Below are 21,044 nucleotides of genomic sequence, written 5' to 3' on the forward strand. Positions count from 1 at the left end.
AAGTACCCAAGAAGTCATATTGTTTTTACAAACCCACAAGAGTTACGCAAGCTAGGTTGGATGGCTATTTATTATGTTTATCTGGTAGAACAAAGTGTGAACTTGATGTTAATAGATTAATTTAGAGGAGCTTTAGTGGATATTTTTTATTCTCTTGCTCAACAAACGAGAGGAAAAAAAAGAGAGAGTAGAGGATCTTAGAACAAATTAAGTGTATCTTTTTATTTTATTTCCCTAGCCTTTTTTGTTACTTACAACTTTAGTAATATGACTGTTGTTTTTTTTGTTTCGGAAATCAAGGGTCAAATAATTAATTATGTAAACTATTCTTATTTTGGTTGATCTGTGCGTCATGTTAATTTGGACAACTTGGAGTGTTTGGCTTTCCTGGAACATTATTTCTGATGTATTCAAGTGCAGTAACTGCACCATAATCGTTGCTGATTACAAAGCACTACAAAATAAAGAAAATTATATCAGGAATCACTTTTTTTTAATTGATATGATTTTCAAGGCTAGAACACCAATGTAAGTTAATTCCATTAAATTTAGGACGTAATCTGCAAAACTGAAATTGTTTCAATCAATATATAACTCACATTGTCCTATATATATATATATGACAATGCATTGCTGTTAATTAATGCTGAATTCTTTATTAACTTATTTATGACAAAGTCAATGTTTTTAGTAAAAAGCTAATTTAATGACACATCACAGGCCGGTCCTTGATTTTGAAATTATATAGCCTTTTACTAATAAATGTCTATTAATATGTAGTTCCTCAATAAAACCCATATGAAAATTCCTAGTGCATAATAAACTAGTTAAGTGGCTTAACCTCCAACTTCACTAAACAAACTAATTTATAACGTAATTTTGAAAAAATAAATAAAAATTGGCTCTTTTTGGAATCCAGATATATATCATTAGATCTAGTTTCATTTAGACGAGATATAACAATTGAATTAGCTAGCTAGGTTTGAGTCTTTAAGAATCAGAGCGAGAGACCTTCAATTGTTATATCTGAGTCTCTGAGACCTTTAAATATTGTTATATCTCGTCAAGCTAGCACTTGCACCGACTACTAATGAGATGAAAAATTAGTCAACAAAATCGATCAGTCAATAAACAAGAAAAGCAAAAAATGATATAGAAATAGTAGAATTTCCAAGAATAAATTAATATAATATATTTTGTTTTATAAAAAGGCATATAATTAAAATGCCAGTTCCATTAAACTGAAACCAGAAGTTAACTTACAAAACAAAGCAGTACTTACATTTAATTATCTACTAAGATAATATATACCAAAAGGAACTTATAATATATAGAGCAAAACACAAATGCTCTTCTCTTAATTATGAACCACCAAAATACTGTTATAGAAAACTAACTTCCTAAAGCTAAGCCACCTAGCTATATCGGGGGTAAGGTAATAATAATTATATGCAGATTCTAACACTGGATCTTTACAAAATTTAAAAGCTTCATTCAGCAGGAGAACCAGCATCAGTTCCTAAAAGCAAGCTCTGGCATGCATGCATGTCTCCAAGCCTCTTCGATCAGCTGTATCGATCTCCTTGGTAAATTAAGCACCAGTTGATCGATTATATTGTCAGTCCCACATTAATTCTCAGAGGTACCCAAAAATAAATAATAAAAACAAATTATATATAGCACTATTCATTGGCTTAATTACTAAAGTGCAGCATATATATATATATATATAGTATGAATTCAATTTATCAAGTACCCATTGGAAGATCGATGCAATTAATTATACCTTTGCTCGATCGTTTCATGTTTTGATTGATGTAACAATAATAATTTAATTCTACGTTTGACCCACTCTTGGCGGGGAGATCAAGCCCCAATTTCATCATCTCCCACGTGTCTTTCACAAATCCATCTAATGTCAACATGCTATATATATAGTTAAAACATTTTTGTCATTAAATTCATCAAAAGTTAAAATATTAGTTGTAATGTAAATTAAGATGTTCTCGGGGTAGAATGGAATAAAATGCCAATTTTTATAAGAGATGTGAATCCTCTTAATTACTTCCATGAAATGCATGCATGTGCACATGAGATTATTCCGGTCAACGAAACGAAACTTCATTACAGTGTCCAGCTAGCGAGTAACATATAGTCACCACTTATGCACTTATGCACTAAGCACTAGATAGTAATTAAAAACCTCCTTCATATTATTCAACAAAATTACAAGGTAACGTTACTAGAGGAGAGGAGAAACATGAAGGGTGGAGGAGGCTTACTAGGAATATATGACATCAAAAAGTTTGGTTGTAGTGCCATGGTTAAATGCTTGCTTTTCTCCGTGGTCATCCTCTCCCTTCTCAATTCTGCAGTTTTACCAAGCTCCATTTTTCAAAGTGAGTATTTTCTTTCTTTCAATTTTAGTATTAAGCCATGGTCAGGAACTTCATCTTGCTTATATGGAAATGTTACCTCCTACTTTTATAACTATCTTTTCTAACATATTAAAGTTATGGTTTTATATTAATTGTTAACCTGACAGCTTAAATAATTTACGGTTTGGTAAATATAATAGTTTACCTTCAAAATAATAATAATCCCTTTGAATATGATAATTATTTTTTGGATATTGAACCAAATTTCAGGTAAATGCACAATAAATCAACCTCTGAGTATAGAAGAGAAGCCAAATTCTGGGGTCTCTAACTCTGATGATCATACAAAACTGGCCCTCAGATTACTAGCAAAAACAAAATCTCAAAATGAAGACAAGACTGCTACCGCAGGTGAGGGGCAATATCTCAGTTACTTTTAACCCTGATCATAAATAATTTGACCTATATAAGAGCTAGCAAGATTTTACAGGGAAAGATGTGGTGATTGAAATAAAGTGTAAAGGCAAAGAAACCAATTCAGGTGTTCTCTTAATTGATAATAACAAATGATAAGTACAGTTAAAATTGCCTCTATCATATATTTATTTATTTACTTTAGTGTGAACAATTAATGTGAACTAGGGGATCAGATACCCCAGCCCAATCATCCCAGATAAACACAGAGTCAGAAAATGAGTCCAACTTGTCATTTAATGATATGTGTTTGCAACTTATTCCATTTTGCAGAGCAGAAACTTCTCATTAAATTAATTATAAAAGAAAAGTTTGGTACTAATTAAGCTAACAAGTTCACAAATTATGCAGAATCTGATGAAAAACAGGTCTCACCTTCAAATGAGAAAATGCAAGAATCTAGACCCACAATTACAGGTTCATGCTCCTGAATTCATTTTCTTTCTATATATATATATATATATATATATTTTGTTTTGCTCAGATAGCTAGATTGGGTAATGGGCGAATATCTCTGGGCCCAAGCTTTTATAATATGTGATATAATTTAGTTGTTATAATTTGTTACACAGTCCAGCTCAAATGCCAAGTCACTTTGTCCTAATCCACTGAGACCAGAGGCCCAATTTAACGGGAATTTAGGACCAACAATTTTAAATCGTGATCCCTATTAAACTTTACTATAATAATTTATATCTTAAAATATTTTCAATAACAGAAGTCATAGTGAACAAGAGCAAGTTAATATATAACTCTGCAAATCCAAGATACAACATCTGCTCCATAGAAGGAGATATAAGAATTATCCCCGATGCTTCCACTATTTTTGTGGTCTCTCCTACACCACTCGATCCAAACACCACGACATGGAAGATCAAGCCGTACCCACGAAAATGGGAGCCTGGCACAATGGAGGGGGTAACTGAGATGACAATCCAACAGCTGACTGATGCTAATCAGGCGAGAAGCTGTGACGTGAATCATGACTTGCCGGCTGTTGTTTTCTCAACTTTTTGGTTTACGGGAAACTTGTTCCATGATCACACTGACTTGATTTACCCACTCTTCCTCGCCGCACACAGGTATTTCAATTACTTGAGTAATTGATTAATGATAATCTGACTGGCAGCAACCTCTAAGTATACCAATCCTCTATATTCTGCTAATTAACTTCAATTAAGATATATGAAAGAAATACAATTAATTAATCACAGGTACAATGGAGAAGTCAAGCTTGTTGTGGAGGATTACGTATCGAAGTCCATAGAAAAGTACCGTCCGTACCTGACACGCCTCTCTCACTATCCTATCATAAACCTAGACAATGAGACGCGTGTGCACTGCTTCTCCTCAGCTCAAGTTGGGATTGAAAATCTCGGACCTCTGGGTTACAAGTTCCAAAACCCTGAAAACGACCAGGCTATGCAAAAATTTACGGGTTTTATTAGAGAAAGCCTTTCTCTAGAGAGATCTGAAGTTGAAAAAGGGAAAAAACCAAGGCTACTTGTACTCCTAAGGAAAAACACAAGGTCAATCATAAATGAGGATGATGTGATTAACCTAGCAAAAGATGTAGGTTTTGAGGTCGTCACAGCTGACGAAGAAACGACAAAAGATTTTCCAAGAATTGCACATATTGTGAACTCATGTGATGTTTTAATGGGAATTCATGGTGCGGGTTTGGCTAACATGTTATATTTACCAACTAATGGGACAGTCTTACAAATTATTCCTTTTGGCAATCTTAAATGGGTCGGACGGTTTGACTATGGTGATCCGCCAAGTGGTTTTGGATTGAAGTATGTGGAGTATGAGATAACAGTAGATGAGAGCACTCTCACCGAGCAGTACCCAAGAGACCATCCAGTCCTTACAGACCCTCAATCAATTCATAAAAAGGGTTTTCATGAGGTTTATGTGGCTTATCTATGGAAGCAGAGTGTAAAACTTAATGTTGATAGGTTCAGAGGAACTTTGGAGGAAACTTTCCAGTTTTACCAATATAAATGAGAAAGAATAATGTAATTAGGCTTGGAATTTTGGATGGATAAATATAGTTCTTCCGTTGTTCTTGTTCTCTTGACATGTTGTTATATGAAAAAGATATTTGGGAGGGTTGTTGGAATTGTCTTTCTTTCTGCGGCACTACTAAAATTTACTAGGAAAGGAATGAGGCTTGTTACCAATTTTAGTTTCTTATTATATGTTGCAAGATATGAGAAATATCAATGAAACCAATTTTGCTAATTATATTATGGTATCATAGCATCAATAAGAATTTATCGTATGGTAGTAAAAAAAAATCGCATAAAACGGAAATTACTTCTCCTAAAGTTTCTTTAATGTCACACAATCAAACCTCAGCTAGAAGAGAGGAAACTCATGGCAGTATAGGTGATCAACCTATAAAATTGGCAGCTGACACAAACCTATTCTTTATCCCTTGACCGGTGGAAATTAGAGCTAAAAAATTTATAACCCAATTTTCCTAACGAATCAGACTACATATAATCCTATCAAGGTAATATAAACCGGGTGTCGATCCACAGGAAATTAATGTTTAGGTTAGAATAAACATGAACTGAAGTCTCTGCAGCCACAAATTGAAATTCTAATCACTAAGCTATTTGACATTTTATGAGGGAAGTTTAATTATATAAAAACTTTTAAAAAATAATTAAACTTCAATATTTATGATTTAAAAAAAATTAATTATAGGGGAGCACCTCTTGACCTGGCTTTAGTTCTAAGAGTATAACAGAAAGAGTCATTAATATTATTCATGGCAGTAGCATTTCAGTAACAACAAAAAAAGAAAGAAAAAAAATGTCATAGAAATAGTAAAATTTATCCCAAGAATAAATCATAAAAACTAATTATAGTACTATATATATATACAAATATTCGCCTACTTAAGTGCAGCATTAACTTAATGCATCGCCACCGCATATTAATTTACTTCCCTTGTATGAAATCAATTTATGAAGAAGCCAGCGAAGATATACTATTAATTAGTTTTAATTTTGTTCGTTTCACGTTATGATTGACGTAACTATATTAATTTAATTCTAGTTCGGAACTCTTAATTAAATGTCTCTTAATTCTAAGTTTCCGCCACTTTGCCGGGGAGATCAAGCTCCAAATTCATGCTCTCTCACCTCTCACGTGTTTTTAACGAATCCAATGTAATTTCAACATGGTACGTATTGTTTATTTCGGACCTCTTTCCTAACCCCCCCCCCCCCCCCCCCCCCCCCCCCGTCCTGAAAAGTGAAAACCTAATAACATATAACAAAGAATTACAACTATTTTTGCAACCCAAATCATCTAGTACTAGTTGTTTTTCATTTTTTATTGATTTTTTATTATCTTCATCTTCTCATATTACCCTTTCATTTTTTTACAATTGTCTTTCATCATCTCCTAGTCGTTTTTCATATTCTTCTAGTTTCTTTTCATATTGTATTAGTTGTCTTTTATATTTTACTGGTTGTCTTTTGTCTTCTACAAGTTGTGTTTCATATTCATCTAATTTTGTTTCATTTTCTTCTAGTTGTACTTCATATATAGATTGTCTTTCATGTTCTACTTGTTGTCTTTTATTTTCTTCTAATTGTCTTTCATCTTCTAGTAGTAGTTTTTCATCTTCTACTAGTTGTCTTTCATCTTTTTCTAATTGTCTTTCGTCTTGTACTGGTTGTCTTTCATTTTGTATTTGTTGTCTTTCATGTTATATTACTTGTCTTTCATCTTTATTTAGTTTTGTATCATCATATTCTAGTTGTCTTTCATCTTGTACTGTTTGTCTTTCATCTTGTACTACTTGTTTTTTTTATCTTGTACTAGCTTTCTTTAATCGACTAAATGTTATATTCCATATCTCTCTAGTTTTCTTTCATATTATTCTAGTTATTTTTTGTCTTGTATTAGTTGTCACTAATCTTGTAATTGTTATTTTCTTGTTTAGCTAGTTATTTTTCATCTACTACTTATTGTATTTTATTTTTTCTAGTTGTATTTCATCTTATTCTAGTTTTTTTCATCTTGTACTGGTTGTTTTTTATCTTGTACTGAGATCTTTCATCTTGTACTGGTGGTCCATCATGTTGTACTGGTTATCTTTCATCTACTACTAGTTGTATTTCATCTTCTATTAATTATCTTTTATGTTCTTCTAGTTGTCTTTCATTTTATACTGGTTGACTTTTATCTTATACTGGTTATTTTTTATCATACAATGATGTTATTCTTATATGTAAAATCAAATTGATCTGGGTAAAAAAAAAGCAAGCAATATTTTAGAGGGAAAGATGCGCCGATTGAAATAGTGTCAATGCAAAGAAACCAATTCAGGTGTTCTCCTAATAAATAATAACAAATGATAACTAAAGTTAATATTAAGAATCAGTTTTTGATCTGGTGGCAAAGATAATATCATCTATGTGGGAGGTCGTAGGTTCGAAATTCGAATAGTGAATTTCTTTGTAAATATTAAATAGTTAGTTAGCTTGATCTCCAACCTTTACTCAAAAATTACAGTTAAAATTGCCGTATCAAATAATTATTTAGTAACTTTTGTTGTTTTGGAAAAATAAAACCATTGGCTAAACAACAGTGCATGGTCCAGGAAAAAGACCCCAACCAAATTTTTTGACTTTTTCATAGGAAGCGTCTAATTGTCCATAGAGTTTTGTCCACTATTTGTCCACAGCTTTGACTTGCGCGAATACTGTAAAATTACTTCTACATGCTGTATAATTATACAATATATCACATAAAATATATCAATTAATCAAAAAACATCCAGCAACTATTTGAAGTGGTCCCATGATAGTTAGAAAAAGATTATAACTTGCACAACAGGAGAAAAGAAATGTACTTTCAAACTGTACTTTCGGGAATTGCAGTTATAGGAAGTTATTGGCAGTTAGAGTTAGTTATTAGCGTCCGCACTGGGTTGAATCTTGTATACTGTAAAATTGAATCTTGTATACAATAAAATTTTCAATTGAATCTTGTATACTGTAAAATTGAATCTTGTATACAATAAAATTTTCAATTGAATCTTGTATACTGTAAAATTGAATCTTGCATACAGTGAAATTTTCAATTGAATCTTGTATACTGTAAAATTGAATCTTATATACTGTAAAATTGAACATTGTATACTGTAAAATTGAACCTTGTATACTGTAAAATTTTCAAATAATACTGTAAATTTTCAATTGAATCTTGTATACTGTAAAATTTCTAAATCTAAACCATAAAATAATACCATGTATACTGTAAGATAAAATGTAAAAAATGCTACATTTCAGCTTAAACTACAACCTGCAAAGAATCATGTATATTGTAAAATTTTAAAATATAAACCATAAAATAATACCATGTATACTGTAAAATTTCTAAATCTATACATACATCCATCATCTGTTCAACAAAAATTTGTTCATCACACACAAAATCTGTTCACCACAAACAAAATATGTTCACCACACACAAAATATGTTCACCACAATGTTTGACTCTGCTAATTCGTTAATTCCTACATCTCCCACAATATCGGGTTCGGCATTTAAATCGATTTCTACAATCCTAATTTCTGCAACACTATTCACGCTAGAATTTTCACTTGCCAAATCTTCATTCAAATCAAAAGCCATTGGGGCAAAACTGTTAAAATCAATACTAAAGAATGTTAGACAAACAAAAAAATAATAATGATGTACATCAAAATGTATTCATAACACTGTATTTGTATATCTTATATACTGTAAATTATTTAATATAAAATATAACATACACATATCATAACAAATAATACAAAGTGCATATGAAAACATTACTTATATACTGTAAAATTTGTCACCTATACCGTAAACCAAATCTATTTATAACATAAAATGATATACATAACATTTAAAAAATAACAACATATATCATGTAAAACTGACTTGCGCCAATCTTGTAAAATTCATAATTCAAAGCTGTAACTTATGTAAAACAATCTAATAACAATTTTTAAACATAAAGAAAAAAGTGTCATTTCACTTGCACCAATCTTGTAAAATTTATCATTAAATGCTGTAACTTAAATAACAAACCTTATAAAAAAGGTCATTCAAATTTTCAAACATCCAGAAACTTTCATAACATATTGCAAAATGCACAATTTGGCAAAACTAACAGTACAATATGAAAACATTTCAATATGCACCAATACTATAAAATTCATCATTCAATACTGTAACTTATATAACAAATCCTACAAAAAATGTACTTCACATTTTCAAACATCCAAAAACTTTCATAACATTTCGATATCCTGTAAAATGTGACATATATATTGTAATTCATATATATATGTACTGTAAAAAATAGAGATACAAAATCATACGAAATTACAATATACGAATAATATTCAAATAAAAATTCAGTGAAATTGATAAATCTGTTACTGCATACAATGAAAAAAAACAAATTCAACAGAAAAACTTACTAGATTTGAATATCGTCGTCTTCTATCCAATCGAAATACACTCTTCTGTTGCAATCATGTTTAAACAACGAGATCGAGTCAGTAATCTCAAAAAAAAATCGTCATTGCGAACAAAAAATGAATGACAAAAGCAAAATACTGTAAAACCACAAGATGCATATTGTAAAACTACAAAGCGAATACTGTAAAATAACCCGATTATGCTCCAGATCGCCTCGATCTTATCTCTCTTCTCCAGATCGCCTCTCTTAGATCATTGTACGCTCGTACTCTCATACTCTGTCACCTCTCTTAGAGAAGAAAGCGCCAACAAGTAGTCGTACGCTCCTACTCCGTCTCTATCTTGATCAAGTTCGCCGGTGCTCCTAAGAAAGACCAGAAACGGTAAATGATTTCATACCTAGTTGTTTGATTAGTAGCCTCCCAAAATAATATCAAAGGTCTAGAAAGAGATCTAGCTAGCGTGGAGCCTGATTCTATTTGTTAGAGATAACTCGTACAATGTAGAATCATTGCCAGAACTATAAATCCAGAACTATAACTCGTACAATGTGGATTCAAGGGGTCGGATCTGGCACTCAAGTAAGAGTGATACACAGGGGAATCCTGCTCGATCGTGTCCTCCGGTGATAGATTACAAATCTCGCTGTTGTTAATGGTGACCTGATTTGCGCAGAGGTAGAAGTTGTAACAAAAACTGAGGAGATCTAGCGCGAGCTAGATTTTGTCAAAGGAGAGGCTGTTGGAGAAGAAGTCGGGAAAGAAAGAGGCCATGGATTTTCTCTGAAAAGTGAAACTGATCGACAAAATTTGAAGAGAGAGTAAAGAGAACAAAAAAGATTGAAAAATCTTAAATATGGTAGTTTTGACTTTAGAGGCGGACAGTTAAAGGCGTGTGGAGACCGTTACGGAGATTTTTCGGGGAGGTCGGGGGACTAGTTAAAAGGTACAGGCTAAGGGGATAAGACCGTTGTGGACAGTTCGTGGACAAAAGCTAGTGGACAAAGACCATTTCTCTTTTTCATAAGCCTGAGGCAGAGCTGCTACAAATTGGTATCAGCTTGACCAATATATATCCAGCATGTATAATATAATGAACTCGGGGATTGCTCCATATGTGAAAAAAACTGATTTTGCTTAGTTTTCAGGATCTGAGGTCTCTACATCTGTATCACATTCAACAGAAAAGCAAGAAACCACCGACTTACAAAAATGAATGTATCAAAATATTGGCGGATATGGTAAAGATATTGGCAGATATGGCAGTAATATCTAAAGGATTCATGATATCTTCAGAGATTGAAGATAGATTTAGTTTACTTTATCAATTTATTTTATAATATATTTAGGAATGCAATTATAGTATGAAATAGAGAGCAATATGAGAAGTAGTGATAATTTTATTCTTGGCTATAGGCTATTTATTTCCTTGACCTGCTGTAAGAGAGTAAAGCCATTTTTTGTGAAGCCAAAATATACACATTGTAAGAATTATTTTGATGAAATAATATTGGGTGGGAAGGGAGTTTTTTGGGAGTCTTGCGTTTCTATTTTGTACATGGTATCAGAGCATGGTCTGATTCCGATTGTATAATCGGGTGGAACCTACTCACTTCTCATCTCCTTCTATCTCTTACAACAATCTTCTTGTTCTTTCAAAAATGGCCAAAGTCGAACGGTCTGAGAAAAACAGTGGAGAGAAATATGTCCCTCCATAATTTATTAAAGAATTAACAGTTACATTGACTGAGTTGTTTTTACAGAACCAACAGAAACCTCAACCAAGTGCTCTTGCGATTGCCGATGGATCAAACTCTCCTATCACTGTGAAGTTTGATGGAAGAAACTATGGGATGTGGTACCAGATGGTGGAAGTTCATCTCAAGTCCAAGAATAAACTCGGCCATGTGTCGGGTAACCAATTTGCACCTCAACCAGGAGCGCCGGGGTACAAGCAATGGGAGATCGATGATAACACAGTAAAGGCCTGGCTTCTCAATTCGCTTGATCCTAAGTTACTAGGTAATTTTCTGTTTTTTCCACTGCAAAAGAGGTATGGGATACCATTAAAACTGTTTTCTTTGATGATAGTGATGGTACCCAAGTTTATGAATTACAAATGAGGGTACGAGGGTGTACACAATCAGGTAGGACTTTAGAAGAATATTTCAACACTCTTCAGCGGCTATGGAGAGAGATTGATCTCCGTAGGCCTAACAAGAATATCTGTGTTGCAGACATTAATAATCAAAATCTAGAAATTCAGGAAGAAAGATTATACATATTTCTTGGTGGGTTAGACCAGCGGTTGGATAGCATACGGGCTGAGATTTTGCGAACCAAACCGTTTCCCACTATTGAGGAGACATTTGCATGTGTGAGGAGGGAAGACATGAAGCATTCGGTTATGACCAGCCGAATTGAAAATGTCAACCCTATTGCGATGGTTGCAAAGGCTTCAAGAGGTGAGGTGGTTACATACAACAACCCTGGCTCATACTCAGAATCAACAGAGAGGTGCATTTTTGGGCAGCAGGCAGGTGCTGCAAATTTTGCGGCAAAACAACAGTTCAATCCTGGTTCAAGTAAGGTGAGTAAATGTACCAAGGTGGTAGTAAAAGGCATACCATAGAACAGTGTTTCTATGTGATTGGATATCCTGAATGGTGGTACGAACTGAAGAAAAAGAAGCAAGGCGAAAAGGGCAAGGCAAAGGCAAACTTGGTAATGACTGGTAAGACAGAAACTGAAAATGAATCAGATGAAGGTAAAAAATTTTACTCCTCTTGTTCTTTCGATAAAGATAGTGCGTAGGTCATAGATTCAGGTGCTATTGATCATATGACATTTTCTATTAATGATGTGACAAATAGTACAAAACCACGGAAAACTGAGATTATGAATGCAAATGGTGTCACTCATCCAGTCACAGGAGCAGGGGATGTTTACTTATCACCATCTCTTACATTGTCTAATACTCTTGTGGTTCCTTCCTTATCCACAAAAATAATCTCTGTTGGACAACTTGCGGATGATTTGAATTGCATGGTGTTAATGTATCCTAATTGTTGTGTTTTTCAGGACATTTCTATGAAGGAGATCATTGGGCGTGGTATTAAAAAGGGTCGTTTGTATCATCTTGAAGACTTGAAGTGTGGGAAGGCTAATTTGGCAAAAGGATGTTCTAAACCAGAGACAAAAATATGGTAATGGCATCAGCGATTGGGACATCCCTCTTTCGGTTATTTAAAAAAACTAGTGCCAAAGTTATTTTTAAATATTGATATCTCGTTGTTAAATTGTGAGACTTCCATTAGGGCAAAAAGCCACCGTGTATCCTATAAACCTAGTTTGAATAAATGTGCTTTTTCTTTTGAACTTATTCATTCGGATGTGTGGGGACCATCTCCAGTTAATTCCATTGGTGGTTATAGGTGGTTTGTTTTATTCATTAACGATTGCACGAGAATGACATGGGTATACCTCTTAAAGAAAAAAGAAGAAGTTGTTGAAGTATTTAAAAGTTTTTTTTTATCATGGTTCAAAATCAATATGGGAGAAATATTAAAATCTTTAGAAGTGATAATGGGGGTGAATTTGTTAATAAAGTGCTTAAAGATTTCTTTATTCAAAAGGAAATTGTTCATGAAACCTCTTGTATTGGGACACTAAAGCAAAATGGGGTTGCTGAAAGAAAGAATAGGCACATTTTAGAAACTGCTAGAGCCTTACTACTTTAGTATTTTGTTCCACATAAATTTTGGGACAGTGCAGTAATTATGGCAGTATATGTAATAAATCGATTACCCTCGAAAATCAACAATTTTATTAGTCCTCTTAAAACCTTATCAACCTTTGTGACCATTCCATCTGTCCTTAGCCTTTCTCCGAAAATTTTTGGTTGTGTTGCCTATGTTCATATCCCAAAGAACCAACGATCCAAACTTGATCCGTGTGCCATAAGGTGTGTGTGTCTCTTGGCCTTGGTTTAAATAAAAAAGGATATAAGTGCTACGAGCCGGTTAAGCAGAAGTGGTATACTACTATGGATGTCACCTTTGTGGAAAATGAACCATTTTTTCGTTCAACCCAATATCTGTCTCAAAGGGAGAATTTGGAAGAGTCATATTATTGGGCCTCTGACTCGGGTTTGGATCCATTCCCTACTCCGATTCCGTCTTCTGATTTGTGTCCCTCTGACTCGGGTCCTTCTGATTTGGGTCCCTCTGACTCGAGTCACCCGTCTGACTCATATCCTTCTGACTCAGGTAGTCCTACTGACTCGGGTTCGTCTGACTCAGGTCCATCTTCTAATCCAACCACTAGTGGAGAACATACAATTAGTGTCGCCTTAAAAACTGACACTAATACTTTAGTATCGGCTGTTTACAAAAAACCGACACTAATAATATTAGTGTCGGCTATTTAGATGTAGGCGACACTAATAACTGAGAATTAGTGTCGGTTGTTTATAAATAGCCGACACTAATGTATTAGTGTCGGCTATTTATAAACAACCGACACTAATACTTAACAATTAGTGTCGCCTTTTTATAAACAGCCGACACTAATTCTCAGTTATTAGTGTCGCCTATTTATAAACAGTCGATACTAAAGCTAAAAAAATTTCATTTTAAGTCCCGCGCACCTCTTTCAAACGCACACCTAGGGTTTAAACATTCACTTCGCTTCACGCTTCTCTCCGATCTGATCTTCTCAGCCGCTTCTTCTGCGCATGCTTCACGAAAAGGGGCGTAACTTTTGATCCGTCCGTCGGATCGGGCTGAAATTTTGATAGGAACTCCACAGCCCAAAACCGGCTCAGAAACAATCTATGATTTGTTTCATCATTCTGTGGGCTCAGATTCGCGATCCGAGTCTTCCTTCATGGACTTTTGGTATAGTCTTTATAATTTTAGAGTTTTTAGGGTCTTTTATGTATCTTTTATGTATGTATTTTCTGTTTTAGGGTTTGTATGATAACAATAAAGGGTCTTTTATGTATCTTTTATGTATTTTCTGTTTTAGGGTTTGTATGATAACAATAAATGAGCAATTTGGATGATATTTTATTTACTGAGTGTTATTTGTAAATTATGATGAATTATTTGATATCTTTGTTTTATATATAGTTCAGCAAAATATATGAGCATTCCAGAACAAAAATTTTCATTTTTAGAATTTTCTATGATTTATAGTGAATTTTTGAATTTTTTTTTTTTTTAAAAAAAACATTAGTGTCGGCTATTTATTAAAAAGCCGACACTAATAAGTATTAGTGTCGGCTTTTTAATAAATAGCCGACACTAAAAGTTAGTATTAGTGTCGGTCATTTAATAAATAGCCGACACAAATGCCTTACTTTTAATGTCGGCTATTTACAAAGTATTAGTATCAGCCCGATTACTGTCGCCTAATGTCCGACACTAATACCCATAAACAGCCGACACTAATTCCAAGTTCTCAACTAGTGAACCAAGCAACCAATTTTGCAAGTTTACAATAGAGATAAAAATAGACGGCTGTTCGGAGATACGGCTAACAGAGAAGAGGAGAAGCAGAGTGACTCAAGGATATGGACAGAGATAAATGGTGAAACAGAAGAAGTAATACAAACGGACCCAAGACCACACAACCCGAAATCTCCTGAGAAATGTCAAAAGGTAAGTTCTCATGACTCTGTTTATGTACTACCACCAAGGAAAAATAGAGGGAAACCAGCAAAGAGGTATGTTCCAAAAAATGGTAAAAGTTATGAGTATCCAATTGCAGGTTATGTGTCCACAAAACATTTACTAGAACAACTTAAGCAATTTAACAATGAATTACTAGCAATAGCTATACCTAATACTGTTGAAGAAGCAAAAAGAGATTCGAAATGGGTACGAGCTATGGAAGTAGAAATGGAAGCTTTAAATAAAAAATGTTCTTGGACTCTAACCGAATTACCCAAAGGCAAGAAGCCAGTAGGATGTAGGTGGGTCTATTCCGTTAAATTTGATGCAAATGGAAAGGTTGATCGATACAAAGCAATACTTGTTGCAAAAGGATATACTCAGACTTATGGTATAGATTTTCAGGAAACTTTTTCACCTGTTGCTAAACTAAACACAATTCGAGTATTATTGTCTCTTGCAACAAACTTAGAATAGCCCCTACATTAGTTTGATGTGAAGAATGCTTTTTTGCATGGTGATTTGGAAGAAGAGATTTATATGGGGATTCCTCCAGGATATAAGAGCTTAGGATCGGGATCCATGGTGTGCAAATTAAAGAAGGCACTTTATGGACTTAAACAGTCTCCACGTGCATGGTTTGGTCGTTTCTCCCAGGCAATGAAAAAATATGGGTTCAAGCAAGGCGATTCCGATCACACACTCTTCCTAAAAAGACAGAATGGAAAAATAACTGTGCTAATCATTTACGTTGACGACATGATTATTACAGGGGATGATAGGACAGAGATTAAGAAGCTTGAAGAATGCTTAGCACAAGAATTCGAGATGAAGAACTTGGGAGGACTTAAATACTTTATGGGAATTGAGGTAGCTCGATCTAAGCAAGGTATTGCTTTATCTCAAAGGAAGTATGTTCTTGATTTACTGACAGAAGTGGGGTTGCTTGATTGTAGGCTGGTTGACACACCGGTTGTTCAGAATATTAAATTAGGAGAATTTCCGGACCAAGTACCTACGAACAAAAGTAGATATCAGCGGCTGGTGGGGAAGCTAATCTACTTGTCACACACGAGACCTGATATTGCATATGTCGTGAGTTTGGTGAGTCAGTTCATGCATAATCCAAGTGAGGAGCACATGGAGGCTGTAACTCGTATCTTAAAATACTTGAAAGGGGCACCGGGCAGAGGTATATTATTTAAGAGACATGAACACTTGAATATATCTTGCTTTACAGATGCAGATTGGGCTGGCAGTATAACAGATAGAAGATCAACATCAGGATATTTCATCTTTGTTGGAGAAAATCTTGTCACTTGGAGGAGTAAGAAGCAGGATGTGGTAGCATTGTCTAGCACAGAGGCAGAGTTTAGAGGAATTAAAAAGGGCTTGTGTGAATTGCTCTGGATTAAAAAACTGATGGATGAATTGGGATTTGCATCAAATGAACCAGTGGAGTTGTTTTGTGATAACAAAGCCGCTATTGATATTTGACATAATCCGGTTCAGCATGATCGAACAAAACATGTGGGGATAGATCGACATTTCATAAAGGAGAAGATTGAGTCAAGAGTTATTCAGATTCCACATGTACGGTCTGAAGAGCAGTTAGCTGATATACTCACAAAAGCAGTCTCGAGCAAAGACTTCATTGCCATACTTGACAAGTTGGGCATGACAAACTTGTACTTGCCAACTTCGAGGGAGTATTAGCGGATATGGCAAAGATATTGGCAGATATGACAGTAATATCTAGAGGATTCATGATATCTTCAGAGATTGAAGATAGATTTAGTTTACTTTATCAATTTATTTTATACTGTATTTAGGAATGCAATTATAGTATGAAATAGAGAGCAATGATAATTTTATTCTTGGCTATAGGCTAAATATTTCCTTGACCTGCTGTAAGAGAGTAAAGTCATTTTTTGTGAAGCCAAAATATACACATTGTAAGAATTATTCTGATGAAATAATATTGGGTGGGAAAGGAGTTTTTCTGGGAGTCTTGCGTTTCAATTTTGTACACAAAATAAATCAATCATAGTTAACTAGATTCATTTGTTTTTTTATTACTTGCTCTAGTATAAAATAAAGTAAAAAATTATAAACTTTTACACGGATACTTCACTTGAGAAATTAGAAAATTGAGATTTTGTTTTAAAAAGGTGAGAGCATTAAGAAACTTTTATTAACTTGGCTCAACTTATAATGTGAACTTGAGGATCAGATGCCATGCCCCAGCCCAATCGTTCCTGATAAAACAGAGACATAGAAGGAGATATAAGAATCGTCGCAAATGCTTCCACAATTTTTATCCTCTCCTACACTCGACCAAAATAGCTAGCACAACATATATATGGAAGATGAAGCCGTACCCGCAAAACTGGGAGTCTCACTGCATGGTTACGATAACTGAGATGACCCTCCAACAGCTGACTGATGCTAATCAGGGGAGAAGCTGTGACATGACTCATGACTTGCCGGCGGTTGTTTTCTCAACTTTTTCCATGATTACACTGACATGATCTACCCACTCTTCCTCACACACAGGTATTTTAACCCACTCTTCCTCACACACAGGTATTTTAATGACTTGAGTAATTGATTAATAAACCATGTCTAGTATTACAAAAAATAATCAATTCAGCCCATTAAAGATACAGCAGACTGAGACGTCATAGCAGCAAAGGTATATATAAAACTAAACTAACTGGCAGTAACCTAAGTGATCCTCTATATTCTGCAAACTTCAATTCAGATCTATGAAAGAACTGAAAAGAAAAAAAAGTTAATCACAGGTACAATGGAGAAGTCATGCTTGCTGTGAAGATTACGTATTGAATTGCATAGAAAAGTACCGATCGTACCTGACACGCCTCTCTCACTATCGATCCAATCATAAACCTAAACACTGAGACGTGTGTGCACTGCTTCTCCTCTGCTCAAGATTGGGCTTGAAAATAATCCTGGACATCAAGGTTACAATTCAAATATATATGCAAGAGACCATTCGGTACTAATTACGAACCCTCAATCATTCGGTACTAATTACGTTATTTGTATATGGGAACAGAGTGTAAAACTTGATCTTGATAGGTTCAGAAAGAGCTTGGAGGAAGCTTAATTTCAGATATTTGATGTCCGGCCCAATTGATTCATGTAGTAGTTCTAAATACTTGATTACATTCATCGATGATTTTTTTATTTAAAACTAAATTGCAAGTATTTCACATTTAAAGACCTTTTAAATTTACTACCTAATCATAAAGGAGGGATCAACTTACAACGTTTGTAAGTTACAACATCTTACAACAATTCGGTTTTGCGATTTTCAAATTTCAAACAGTCAATCTAAATCATTCAATATGATATCTATATCAAAATGTACTTGGAGATCAAATTTTATATTTTCTTTATTTTTTTATTATTTATTAAGTATTTTACAAAATTGATGTTTTTCAATGGTCTAAAATTGTATAAAAACACCAACTTTGTAAAATACTTAATAAAAAATACAAAATTTTATTTCCAAACATATTTTAATATAGATATCTTGTTGAATGATTTGGATTGATTGTTTGGACTTTTAAAATTGCAAAATCGAATTGTTGTAAGATGTTGTAACTTATAAATGTTATAAGTGGATCCCTCCTCTCAATATAATACGGGTAATGAAATCCTATATGTTAACAAAGATTTTTCGGAATTTAAAAAAAAAATTATATTTTACATAAAACCACATGTGGGGACTTTCCAATAAGAGTTATCATAAAGAAAAAACAAACATTTATTAGAGGAAAAATGTTGAAGATTCTGAACTACATATATACTGACACGTACTTAATTAGAGATACATTTTTGGAGCACCATAACATAATTAAGCATAATGACACTTTTATATAAATTATACCTGGCCTGTACTTCCTTTCCTATTATTTGGAAAAGAAATGAGGCTTGTTATCATTTTTAGTTTCTTTGTTTAACGGCTCTCCAGCCTTGGAACATATAAATAGGAGTGAACACATGTTGTAAGATATGAGAAATATCAATAAAATCAATTGTCCAGTCAATTTCGTTATAATTACATAAAAAAAAAATTTAGATACAGGCCTATTATAACTTTTAGATTTAGATATTTTCCCGTAAAAAATTCAAAATTAGTTATATTTCCGTCTAAAGTCAACTTATCAATGTCCCCACTTATTAGTTAAAAATAAATATTAAAGGACAGTTTTACTCTTCTTCTTTATCACAACCTTTAACAGAAGAAATTGAAGTAATAGTTGTCTCAGAAGTTAAAAATAAATATTAAAGGACAGTTTTACTCTTCTTCTTTTCCAATTTTGTAAAAAAATAAAATAAAAGGTGGGGATCTATCTGCATTTCTCTCCCCATTCTGCTGACAGTTTCTCCTTTTGTTACCAGCAAATGCAGTGGTGCGCGTGAGATACATACACTTACTTTAACAGTCCCTAAAAAAAAGAGCAAAATGCATTTAACACCAAATAAAGATAGTGTTGAAAGAAAAGGAAAAAGAACCCATAATGAGGCGAGCGAGGCTAACCAATGCTTTTAGATGGATTTGAAGAGACAGTACCCGATCGAATCAATCGATATACCTAGCCTAGCTAGAAGGATAAGATAAATATCAAATTGACGATCGAGGATTTGTTGAAATGTACGTTATACAAAGACAGTTCAGTAATATATATGATGCCACATTAATTGTGATCGAAAGACGTTTCATATTTAGAATTTGTATTTTTGTTTTATTTTATGTTGAAGGTTGTGAAACTGTCATTTTAATATTTTATTAATTGTAATGTTTTATTTTAAGTGATTAAATTAAGAGATGTAGATATTGATAAATTAAGTAATTTTAGATGGGGATCGATATAACTAATTTAATTTTGAATTTTTGGAGGGAAAATATCTAAATCAAGAAGTTAAGTTATTAAGGGTATATATCTAAATTTCATTTACATTAATTATGCACCGCTATCATGATTCCATCAGATAAACTAATTAAGTATTCATTAATTGGCCGACATATACAAGTTTGACTAACTTCGTTTTGTTTGATACATTTATCAGAAGCAATAATTGCATGCTATAAAAAATAATACAAAGCAATCTTTCAATATCTTACTAGCTAGTTAATTAATTATCGGAATATCGGATCGGATTGACCTTAACAAGTCACAATTAATGCAATCTTTCAATAGACTGTATGTCACTACTAGAATCTCGGTTTGTTGCATGAATAAAATTTGGCTTGTTGCATCGGCTTACCGTTGCAACAATCCCTAAAAATGTCAGTTGCATGGGTTACCCATGCAACAAGCCCCAAAAAATACCGTTGCAACAACCCCCGTTGCAACTACTCAATTTCGGACTTGTTGCATGGCTTTACCATGCAATAACTTCTGGAATACTTGTTGCAACGGTGTGTCCATGCAATAAGTACCCATGCAACAAATCAGATGCATTGAGTAGTTGCAACGATATAGCATTGAGTAGTTGCAACGATATAGTATTGAGTAGTTGCATGGATGAAGTGTGTGGGTTCCATGGATTAGTTGCAACGATAGGGGAGTGAGTTGTTGCATGGATAAAGTGTGTGGGTCCCATGAATTAGTTGCAACGATAGGGGAGTGAGTAGTTGCATGGTTAAATGTCATGGGTCCCACATGGTTTGTTGCATGGGTAATTAACCTATTAGTTGCATGGACAAAGAAGGTGGGCCCCACTAGGTTATTTGCTAAGATATTGTTTGGTCCCCATATTTGTATAGATTTTACGATGCAAAAAATTGTCGTTACAAAAAAAAAAATCCAGGCCCAATTCTATAATTCACCTCGTACCAATTTGGTACCTGTACCGATTTGGTACCAACCCATAATCAACCAAGAAATCTTTTACATTACACATTGAAACATAATAAGAAGAACAACACAATAAAACATGAAGAGTAACATTTTAATTATCATTAATCATTATAGTAAATTCAAT

At 33.7% G+C, this 21,044-nt stretch overlaps 1 protein-coding gene and 1 long non-coding RNA gene across 2 annotated transcripts; both read left to right on the plus strand.

The window, feature by feature from the left end:
• Window positions 1-2,222: 2,222 nt before the first annotated feature.
• On the plus strand, window positions 2,223-2,719 carry LOC144571749 (uncharacterized). Its single transcript, XR_013517568.1, has 2 exons — window positions 2,223-2,399; window positions 2,649-2,719. It is a non-coding gene; the product is annotated as an uncharacterized LOC144571749 (long non-coding RNA).
• A 444-nt stretch (window positions 2,720-3,163) lies between these two features.
• On the plus strand, window positions 3,164-4,954 carry LOC144571750 (alpha-1,3-arabinosyltransferase XAT3-like). The gene is made up of 3 exons (XM_078321120.1): window positions 3,164-3,269; window positions 3,571-3,934; window positions 4,067-4,954. Exons 1-3 carry the CDS (start codon window positions 3,242-3,244, stop codon window positions 4,860-4,862), a joined length of 1,188 nt encoding a protein of 395 aa, XP_078177246.1. The 5' UTR covers window positions 3,164-3,241; the 3' UTR covers window positions 4,863-4,954.
• Window positions 4,955-21,044: the final 16,090 nt, after the last annotated feature.

The sequence above is a fragment of the Carex rostrata genome, chromosome 19 (genome assembly GCF_964058835.1).
Source record: "Carex rostrata chromosome 19, lpCarRost1.2, whole genome shotgun sequence".
Classification (NCBI taxonomy): Eukaryota; Viridiplantae; Streptophyta; class Magnoliopsida; order Poales; family Cyperaceae; genus Carex; species Carex rostrata.

What these genes read in the sequence shown, in the direction of transcription:
- LOC144571750 (XM_078321120.1), top strand. Translation starts at nt 3,242, where the DNA reads ATGCAAGAATCTAGACCCACAATTACAG. An exon ending in ATCTAGACCCACAATTACAG is followed by an intron (nt 3,270 to 3,570) that starts GTTCATGCTCCT and finishes TTTCAATAACAG; the next exon opens with AAGTCATAGTGAACAAGAGC. An exon ending in CTCTTCCTCGCCGCACACAG is followed by an intron (nt 3,935 to 4,066) that starts GTATTTCAATTA and finishes AATTAATCACAG; the next exon opens with GTACAATGGAGAAGTCAAGC.